Source organism: Bombina bombina, chromosome 1 (genome assembly GCF_027579735.1).
Source record: "Bombina bombina isolate aBomBom1 chromosome 1, aBomBom1.pri, whole genome shotgun sequence".
Taxonomy (NCBI): Eukaryota; Metazoa; Chordata; class Amphibia; order Anura; family Bombinatoridae; genus Bombina; species Bombina bombina.
Genome location: NC_069499.1, coordinates 1217080648 through 1217091457, shown reverse-complemented (window position 1 = coordinate 1217091457; position 10810 = coordinate 1217080648). Strand labels below are relative to the sequence as shown.

Genomic DNA, 10810 nt, shown 5'->3' with positions numbered 1-10810 from the left:
ACTACTGACTTTCAGTTTACGGTACGGATCTTGACAGTATAAGCTGTACCACTCACTTTTTGACCGGACAGGCAAACTTGTAATACCGGCGCTGTGGAAGTCTCATTGAAAAAGGACTTTTTAAAAGCTGCTGTAGTTATGTTACGTTAAGGCCAAAAAAGTGTGCGGTACAGATATACTTGCAAGACTCGTAATACCAGCGGTAGTGAAAAAGAGCCATAACGCTGCTTTTTCACTTATACCGCAAAACTCATAATCTAGCCGTTAGATACTAGTTGATTCCCCAAACTCTGGGCAGATCCAAGAGTTTTGAACACAAACCACAAATGTAACACAATACAAGTGTGTACAAATGGTGATGATCTTGTTCCAAGACTCCCATTTATATGCAATTTTCTACCTTTTCCCTGCCATTCACCCCCTACTTCGTCTTGCTGATTAAAGGGACATGAAACCCATTATTTTTTTATTTTATAATTCAGATATTGCATGCAATTTTAATCAACTTTCCAATTTACTTATATCTAATTTGCTTTGTTCTTTTTGTATCCTTTGGTGAGAACAATACCTAGGCAGGCTCATGAGCAGCAATGCATTACTGGGAGCTAGCTTCTGATTGGTTGATGTGCATATGTCTTTTTCCATTGGCTCGCTCTGTGTATACAGCTAGTTCCCAGTAGTGCATTGCTGCTCCCTCAACAAAGGATATCAAAAGAATGAAATGCATTTGATACTAGAACTAAATAGGAAAGTTGTTTATAAGTGTATGCTATCTGACTCATTAAATAATTTTTGGGGCTTTCGTGTTCCTTTAAATGTGAAAAATGGATTCCCCCTCTAGGTGGATCTGTGAGAGTACCGATTAACGAAGTTACTTAACAGCTGTGAGTAATGATGAGTTTTCCATCGCTACATCACTAAAATCACATACCTCACTCGCATTATTTACTATACTTTTTCATTTGCTCTTGCCCCATGACCACGTATTTATCTTGATCACTTTTTTCTGACTCCCTCTTGCATTTTTGTACAAATCCACAAACTCCAAATTTCCCCACCCTTGCAAGAACTACCCCACATAAAATGTATTCCTATCCTTTCTCTCTCTGGTTTCAGAAGTTTATTTTCCACTTTTTTTTGTCCCTCCCCAACTTTTCGCCCCCTGTTCCTTACGACTCCTCTCTGTGTTGATTGCCACAATTATTTCGCACATTTCAACACCAGCCTTTAACTAAACAGTCATCATAAACTAGTAACGGTATGTGGTGAACTCTCAGGCAGAGCAACATATTATCTACAAAGTAAGTACAGTATTGCGTTTGGGGCAGGGCGGCCTGAGCTAAAGGAATCCGTGTCAGAATCCTACTCAGAATTGCATCAGAAAACCCCGCCCTTACAGCCTAGATCCGCCTTCTGTCACTAATCCTCGTCGGTCACTGGTCCACGTGAAGGCAGGAGAGTACTTTCTGCCAATGAGAGTCAGCCACACTGTGTTTTGGCAACACCAGCAATGCTATAAATACAGCTGAGTCTGCGCCGCGCGAGTGCTGTAGAAGATTCAGTGAAGGTTCTGGTAGGGGGAAGGAGCAGATCTAAATTCCGTGACCGGAAGTGGATTATTCAGGATCTAGCGAGATGGCGGACGGTGAAGTGACATTGTTAATCCGCAGTCCCAGTTTGAAGCGAGAGGAGAAAGAGATCTGCGTCCAACGAGGATGTACTGTGTTGGAGCTCAAGGCACAACTGAGACGGGAGCTTCCTGGAGAGCTGGTGAGACGGGGCCTAGTGTATACAATAGGGGCTGAGTAACGCCTTTAAAATCGGCTTATGCCGTGTTTAACCCTTCCGAGTCAGGTTAATCGAAACATCTATTTTCCGCGCTTTAAACATATATACTTGTTTATTATAACACATGAGACGTTTTCTACAAGCTTAGCACAGCCCCTGCAGTTTGTCAGATACGCCCGTGGGTTTTGTGGAAAATTTTGTTCTAGAGCAGTAATTTCAAGTTTGCAATTGTTTTTATCTGCTTAATTAACATATAAATCACTTGTGTACCTATTTCGTCAGATAGACCAAACCCACAGCCACTGGAAGTGTAAATATAGACTGTTAGTATATGTTGGCTCTCTAAGACAGGTGCTTTGACAAGTTGACATTAGTGACAGTATGTTAAGAACATTTTAGTCGAAGCAATTTGCCAACTATATATATATATATTGAGAGAGACACAGTAGAGAGAGACACCAGGCCATCTCTTTAGCTTGAAAAGGTACAATTAAATTATCAGTTTCTAAAGTGACTAAAGGCCATAAAGGTTTTAGGAAATATAAGCCCAAACAAAGCTTATTACATGTTTGTGTGCACCTTTATACATATGCCACAGACATTAGTACATTTTGATCTAGTTTGACCTAGCTTTTTTTTCCTCTTGTTTTCTTAACCTTGATCTCTGAAATTGTTTTGGTTTTTAGCTCCTCCTTCACTGACGTTAACGCTCAGCAGACTCCTCTTTTATTTCACCTCTAGCATTGCCACTTTTTTTTCTGTTAAAGTATTTCTGCTATCTACTCAACCCTTCCCATCACAAACATCCCAAGATTATTTTCATACACTTTAAACAGATACTATTTTATGTACATATTGTTCTAGAAATTAAAGTTTGTATTTTACCAAGATGTCTTGGAGTTTTAATGTGTAACTCTTGCCTGAAAAATGTGACAAAAGTAATTTGACAAACCTTGTATACAACTTACTGATTTCATATTGCCTATACTTTAATAAAGGTATGTATGGTTGCAGACATAAGAAGAATATATATATATATATATATATTCACATGAATGGTATTGCCATCATACTGAAATGCTATTCTAGGGACAGTAAAACAACATAGCAGTTGATACATTTATCCACATTCCAGGTGGATAAGTTCTCAAGTACAGAACCTGTCCACCTGCAAAATGTTACATTGCACAGCAGATCTCTTGTAGAGTCCCACTTCCTGCTCCAGCGCAATTGGTTGCGAGAGCAGGGCATGTCAAAAACCTCTGAGGCGGAGGAGACGATAAAGAGGCAGATTTATCTTTGTGTGCATAGACAATGGTCACATGTGTAGTGAACCTGTCTGTTTAAGATTGCAAATTTCAGGGCACATTCACTTTCCATATTTAGGATTGCTTGAATGTCTGCTTGTGCAGTGTCACCCCTGCACTGACACAATTGCACCACAGGAGAGCTTGGTCATATCAGTCCAGGTGATTTTAATACTTCAACCGCTGCTTTTATAAAAATCAGTTGTAGGCTCAAATTAGAACCTGCACCTTCAAGGGCTATTCACCTCTTAATAAACCTCCACAAAGAAGCAGTTGTTGCCTCTTAAAATTCTGGTTGAGTTTGCATGGCAAAAGCTGAAAATAGCCATGATCGGACAAGAAATAGTCAACTCATTGGTGCAATATGTCAGAATTTTAAAGGTTAAATGGATTCAAAACAGTTCTCCTTTAGATTTTTTTTTTTTAAGTAAACCTTGTTAAAAACAGCAAACTTGTTTTCTTGCTAAATGAGCACTTAAAAATTCTCAGTGTAGCCACTGCCTTCAGCAAAATAAGCAGACATTGCAGATCTTAGGTTCCATTGCCACATGATTTTTGCATCAAAAGTACTCTTCTGAACATGGGCAATAAACTGATTGCAGATAGGTTAGATGTCTTCTAGCAACACTTCAAAGGAAACAATGCTACCCTGCCTTCTTGTAGAGATCCCAGCCCTCTTGTAGAGCTATGGCAGGAAATAGACACTGCACAAATAAAGTTACAAAAAAAGTAACTAAAATAATAATACATATTGCAATGATTGCTATTGTTTAACCCACTACTTGGTGCTTTTTTATTACAACAATGAAAGACAGTTTTACACCCTATACCTTTAAAGGGACAGTATGCACCAATTTTCATATAACTGCATGTAATAGACACTACTATAAAGAATAATGTGCACAGATAGTGATCTAAATATCCAGTATAAAACTGTTTAAAAACGTACTTAGAAGCTCCCAGTTTATCACTATTAAAAATGTTAGCTTGAACACCGACTGTAAGTGGTTCTATAGCAAAAAAAGCAGACACTCCCCACCTCCCCCTTCCTATGAATATGAAAAGACTCTACACAAACAGGAGCAAGCTGTAGGTATACGTCAGTATTCTCCTAAAACTTTGAGGCTTGGTTAGCAGTCTGAAAATCAGCACAATTTTATTTAAAAATTAGTAAACCTATAAATTTTTTTTAAAAAAAGCTTGTATTATTATAAATAGATAATCTACAAAATATTTATGCGAAAAAAATCTAGTGTATAATGTCACTTTTAAGTTATATAATCTCTTAATAAGTGAGTTTTCAGAGCATTTAAATATTAACTTTCTGGGAATCAGAGGGAGGAGGGGAGTTTCATAGATTTGCAGCACAGTGTAAGTCTTGGCTGAAGTGGAAGGAGGTGAGAGGAGTAGACCAGAGGATATGGAATAGGTCATGAAGCAGGTGTGTATAAGGAAAATCAGAGGGATATAAGGGATATACTGTATAATTAATGAAACTAAGGACAGCATACACTTCATAACGTTTACTTGATGTGGTCATACATGGGTATAGTATGAAGATTTTATTTTTCTTTCAGATGGAACAAGACCAGAGGCTGATCTATTCAGGAAAATTACTCCCAGACCACTTGAAGCTAAACGAAGTGTTATCTACAGTAAGTATCTAGCTTCTACCTTTCTTTGTTCTAGAAGAAGATTCAAATATATGGACACATTTTGAATGTATAAACTTCATAACCTGTTTTTTTTTTTTCAGGAGTCAAGGCATGTTCTCCACCTGGTTTGTTCAGCAAGAAACCCTCCCAAGATACAGGTGGGAATTTCATATCAGTCAATATCAAATATTTGTATTTATTTTTCTGTTTTGTTTTTTTAAACTAATTTGTTACATTTCATCCTTTTATTTCTACTATATTTGAATTAAAATGTTTTTAAATCTAGTTAACTATTGATACTTTTATTATGTTTTGTAATTCATCTAAACTCTTTATGAAGAATCAAAGCATGGGCCTTTTAAAATGGTCTGCTTGAGCATCTCCGTTAATTGGGACACATGATTTTAAGTAATGAAACCCTATAATAAATGACCCCGACTGTTGCCCTGCCTTAAAGGGAAAGTGTACACATATAATTTCTCCAGTTTGTGTTCTGAATAATCCATTTTATCGCCTATATTTTCTCATTTGAAATAGCTGATTTTGTCTGTTTTCTCCCCACCCACACTAAACATTTCTGAATTTAAAGGGAAAGGAAAGTCAAACTTAATCTTGCATGATTCAGATAGAGCATGTCATTTTAAGACACTTTGAAAATCACTTCTATTTTCAAATGTGCTTCGGTCTCTTGGTATCCCTTGTTGAAAAATAATACGCACATATCTTACGCTAGTGGGAGCTATCTGCTGATTGGTGCCTGCACACATTTCTCTTGTGATTGGCTAACTAGATGTGTTCAGTTAGCTGTCAGTAGTGCAACGCTGTTCATTCAGCAAAGGATAATATTAGAAAGAAGCAAATTTGATAATAGAAGTAAATTGGAAAGTTGTTTAAAATTGTATGTTCTATCCGAATTATGAAAGAAAATATTGGGTTTTCCTGTCCCTTTAAGTTCTGGTTACACAAAAACCATGAAAACCAGAAAATAATGCTGCCATTTTGTATGTGATAAAGGTTCTAAAATGTTTTTCTGTTGTTTTGTCTAAGTATTGGCCGTTGAGTAAACAGTAGAAAAAGATAAGGAGGGTTTTTGTAATTAGACTTAAAAGATAATGAGGTCTGTTTCCCTGCTTGCTCAACCTATTTCATTGGGTTGTGGTTTCAATTAGGAGTAACAGTTATTTCATATATAAAATGGTACCTAAAGGTGCAATTACCCATACAGTTTAAACTGTGCAGCTTGTATAACAAGTCATTGTAAACACATTAAGGATTTGGTTTTAGTATTGATGATTTGGAACTTTGCAGCTTTTGGTGTTAACTGAAGCCTGCAATTGATCATATCTGCTTCCCATGGGTCAGACTGATTGGCTCCTTGTACTTTTTTGCACTTTCTGCATTTCTGTAATATTATATTTTATTTTCCAGACACAAGTAAAAAAGCAGGGTTCAGAAAGTGTTGCCGGAACATCCCACTCTGTGAGCCCCTCAGTTGATGGATTAAGACAAAGAATTCTCCCCCAAAGTGTGTCTACTGCAGAAGTCAACAGTGGCAGGTATTGTATAATAGGCTCTGTTTCAGCTATACCATGATGTTACTTGTCATTAAAACTAGACTGTTTGCTAAGCCACATCAAATTCCCTTACTCTGATGTCTGATTCTCTTTTCTAAAGGCAAGTGAACATGAGCCCACAAGGAGCATATCCTGCCCAGTCACCCTATTCCATATACAGCCCTCAGCAGATCCTTTGGCTTCAGCAGATATATGCCAGGCAGTACTATATGCAATAGTAAGTTTCTATTTTAGTTTCCTATACGGTTCAGTCTTTTGCCGTTGTACTAATACATTGTATCATGGTGCATGGTCTAGAAAATTAGCTTAAAGTGATGGTAAATCCTAGCGTTTGTGAAATGCTAGGATTTACCATTGGAACAAATAAAGGGGACTTTCAGTCATGAAGTATAAAAAACTGCATGCTGAAAGCTCCTTTGTTTGTTTGCAGCATTTGCCGCACTGAGCTTCTCAGGTTGCCCACGGCAGAACACTATTTGGCTGAGAGGTGACGTTTCCACCTCTTTAGCCAATAGCCCTGTGCGAAATCCAGCATGGCGCCGGATTTCCCGCACGGCTATTGGCTAAGAGGTGGAAACGTCACCTCTCAGCCAAAAAGCGTTCTGCTGCAGGCTTTCTGAGCAGCTTAGTGCGGCGAACGCTGCAAACAAGGGCGCTTTCAGCTTGAAGTATTTTATACTCAATGACTGAAAGTCCTCTTTATTTGTTCCAATGGTAAATCCTAGGGATTTACCATCACTTTAAGTGGGCAAATTAAGTTTTAACATGTGTGATTTTGTATACATGTAATTTCATATCTTCACCTTTTCATGCTTTGTAAATGCTACAAATCGAATGCGATTATCTTCCATGTTTTCTTTATTACTGTGCAATGTAAGTAGAGTAATAAATATAAACACTTTTTACGCTAGTTGTACTAATTAAGTTATTCTAGAGAATATGTTTACTTCGAAAGTAAAAATATTTTTAAACTTTAAGCAGTTTGTGTGCAAAAAAAAACCTCATGCTATTTGCAGTTAATACTGCTGGTTTACATGTCAGCTCATTAAATCTATTAATAAAGTGGTTAATGTGCAAATAAACCACATTACAGGATATCCTTGACTGGGAGAAAGTTTGTTTTGCAACATCAAATATTTTTATTTGACTTGTGCTGACGATCAACATTTACACTTTGTGCCAGTTTTCACGTTGTTTTATATAAGGGTTTATCTCCGTTGGTATGTGCCTGCATGTCCCACAGGTAAACAGTCCCTTGGACATTAGCAAGCATTATGTGAGATCTGCAGATCGTAATGGGACTACTTGCATTACAGCTTATTGCATCAGGCCTGTGCGTGGTAGAAAAACGGCTGCCAATTTAAGACATAACTTGGCAATATATAATTTTTTTTAAAGGGGACATGAAGGGCAATAAGAAATATTGTCATAAATTAATGCTGTTAAAAGGAAAATGCAAGAAGCTTCCTTGTAAAGTTCCATGCATTTCAGTAGAAATACTCTAATACCCCCTTTACACACCTCAATCTTACAAGCTATGCTGGAAACATTCAGCAGTAAACTGCACACTGACTTTGTCCCACTGTGTGCACTGTTGGATGTAGAGAGCTTGAGTCACTAATCTCAATTCATGGGCATGCAGCCCTCCTGCTGTAAACCCCAGCATACATTGTTGTTCAGCTGGCACGGTGTTGTGACAATGGGCTTTATTAAGAGGTTAGAGTTAAAACAACATTCCCCTCTAAATATTATATTGTTTTCCTTGTTCTTTTTAAACTTTTCTTTTTTTGCCTCCATCAATTACATTGTTTACCCCCTAGTAATTTTCCCTTGTACTTTTCCACAGCTTTGCTGCGGCTGCTTCTGCTTCTCCAGCCTCCCATGTTCAGCGAGTTCAAGAGATACCAGTGGTAGCAGCTGCTGCCCCAGATCAGTTGCCTCAAGCATTTCCAGTGGAACCCCAGCCAGGCAATCTAGATCCTCAAGCCCCAGCAAACCCTGGAGCTAACCCAAATCTGCATATGGATGCTCGGGGCAGGCTGCTAGAGGAAGAGGAAGATGTAAACAGGGACTGGCTACACTGGCTGTACACAGCTGCAAGATTTTCAATCTTCCTGAGTTTCCTGTATTTCTACTCCACTCTGAGCCGCTTCTTGATGGTGCTAGGAGCCATGCTTCTCATGTACTTGTGAGTACAGCACAAGGAATGCCTATTCTATTATATGCAGTGTTTGCTGGGCTTTCTTTAGTGTAGGAAACCTACTGGGCAAATTCTTTTAAACTGCAGGGAAGAACAAAACACTTTAGAAACAAAAAAGCAAACTAAAAAAGAAACTCTTCTATTAACTATCCAGACAGCCTTAGTACATTAAATATACCACAGATTCCCCTAGAATAACTTACTATTCTTGCCTAAATCAAGATGTCTTAATTAGTTAAGCTTATCTCCACTTTGTTTTATTTTAATTTTGTGAACATAGTTATTGGGACAGTTGCTGACTTTTTTTTTTTTTTTTCCTTTTTAGGCACCATGCTGGGCTGTTTCCATTTAGAAGACCGACACCGGAAGTTCCACCACAGGTTGCGGCAAACCCTCCTCCACAAGCTGCGGCAAACCCTCCTCCACAAGCTGCGGCAAACCCTCCTCCACAAGCTGCGGCAAACCACCAGGACCAGAACAACAACTTACAGGTGAGCTACATCTTCTGTGCAGTGCTTGTGATGAAACGTTTGAACATGCTACTGTCTTTATGGAGAATAGTGGGGGAGAATAGTAAGAGTGATATGTATTGCACTTGGTGAATAATTAGTAGGAATGGCCATTAGAGGGCACACGTGTCAGTCAGCTGACGGGTCCTAACCACATGGTTGGGAGGCAATAGCATGAGTTGTAATGTTGCTACTGCAAGTAAGGGCTGGAAAGCTCCGTTTTGGAGTGTTTTATGGCTATTTGCTGTCAGTTTGTGACTGATGGATCATAAAACTTAGTTGGCTAATGTGTGCTGTATTCAATAGGAAGAAAACGAGCAAGTGGATGAAGAATTCTCAAATCCAACTACAGCAGCTGCTGCTCTTCAAGCTCAGTCATTCGTCACCACTGCATGGATATTCTTCAAAACATTTTTTGCATCATTGATTCCAGAGGGCCCGCAAGCTGTGGCCTAGTGACGTCTGTTTAGGATTATTGTTATGCCAAACAAAGACTTTTGACTGCACGGCGAAGAGTCTGATTATAGGGCAGATGTATTAGGACTTCAGATAAAAATGTTAAATTTAATTTCTTACATATGAAGCCTTTTATACATGTCCATGATGTATATACCATATACACAATCTGAGCAGATGCATTCTGCTGTAGGTTGGCATTTGATTCCTTGTGGAATGTTGGGCTAATTACACTAAGTGTAGTGTTATTGTTTACACTCTGTAAAAATTCTAGCATTTTGAACACACTTATTTTGACTGTTATCCGCAGCAGTGCAGATATTACTGTAATCAGTATACTGCTCTGTATTTGTCTTCCTTGTGCCCATACTTCATGAGCAGAAGCTTGCACTTTAGATCATTTCATTACATTCTCATGCCTTATGTTTTTGTCTTGTCTGTAATTGCTCTTATTCCTAACTATGTATATTTGTCAGTAATTTATACAGGCTTTACTACCTTTTCAGCAGGGTAACCAAGGCCTGTTTTTTCTTTCATCTGAGGACGTTTAAAATGTGTTCAATTAAAAGGAAAAAAGCTCCTGTGCTTAATATCAGCAAGTTCTTTCCCAATAAATGTGCAAAACGTGGGCTTTCCTAATGATCTCCATATTCAAGATAAAAAGCTTTAACATAACTTTTGCACAGTGCCTCAGTGTTATGCAGAGGGCTTACATTTGGTTGTATTTTTTCACTATTTCACACAACCTGAAGTGAGCTTCTATTTTTTGTCACTCCTTTCTCCTTACGGTTTCATTAATTAATGAAGATAAAATAAGACTTGTACAAAAGTTGAATTGTAATTGAAATAAACTTTGTATGGACAATAGAAATTAAGTTTTTTTTTTAGCCTACTACTGGTCACAATACTATCCAGGTGTTTAGAATTGTTTCATATCCCTTGAAAGGGCTTTCCAAATTACTTGTACAGTATTATTGAAGTTGCTGCACCTTCAACAAAGGATACCAAGAAAATGAAGCAGTACACTACTGGGAGCTAGCTGAATGCAATGGGTAAGCCAATAACGAGGCATATATGTGCAGCCAACAGGCATCAGCTAGCTCACAGTAGTGCATTGCTGCCCTTGAATTTGCCCTAGGGTATGCTTTTCAATAAAGGAAACCCTGAAAGAGCAAATTAGAGACTAGACGTAAATGGAAAATTGTTTAAAGTTGCATGCTCTCTGAATCAGGAGTTTAATTTTGTCTTAAAGGAACACGAAACCCCAAAATTTTATTTCATGATTCGGATAGAACATACAATTTTTTGAACAACTTCAATT

The 10810-nt window shown here is 38.1% G+C and overlaps 1 protein-coding gene across 1 annotated transcript; it reads left to right on the top strand.

Annotated features, from left to right (window-relative positions):
• The first annotated feature begins 1557 nt into the window (after positions 1-1557).
• HERPUD1 (homocysteine inducible ER protein with ubiquitin like domain 1) lies at positions 1558-10360 on the top strand. Its single transcript, XM_053700262.1, has 8 exons — positions 1558-1770; positions 4673-4750; positions 4852-4908; positions 6179-6306; positions 6425-6541; positions 8171-8512; positions 8850-9015; positions 9340-10360. Exons 1-8 carry the CDS (start codon positions 1636-1638, stop codon positions 9487-9489), a joined length of 1173 nt encoding a protein of 390 aa, XP_053556237.1. The 5' UTR covers positions 1558-1635; the 3' UTR covers positions 9490-10360.
• Positions 10361-10810: the final 450 nt, after the last annotated feature.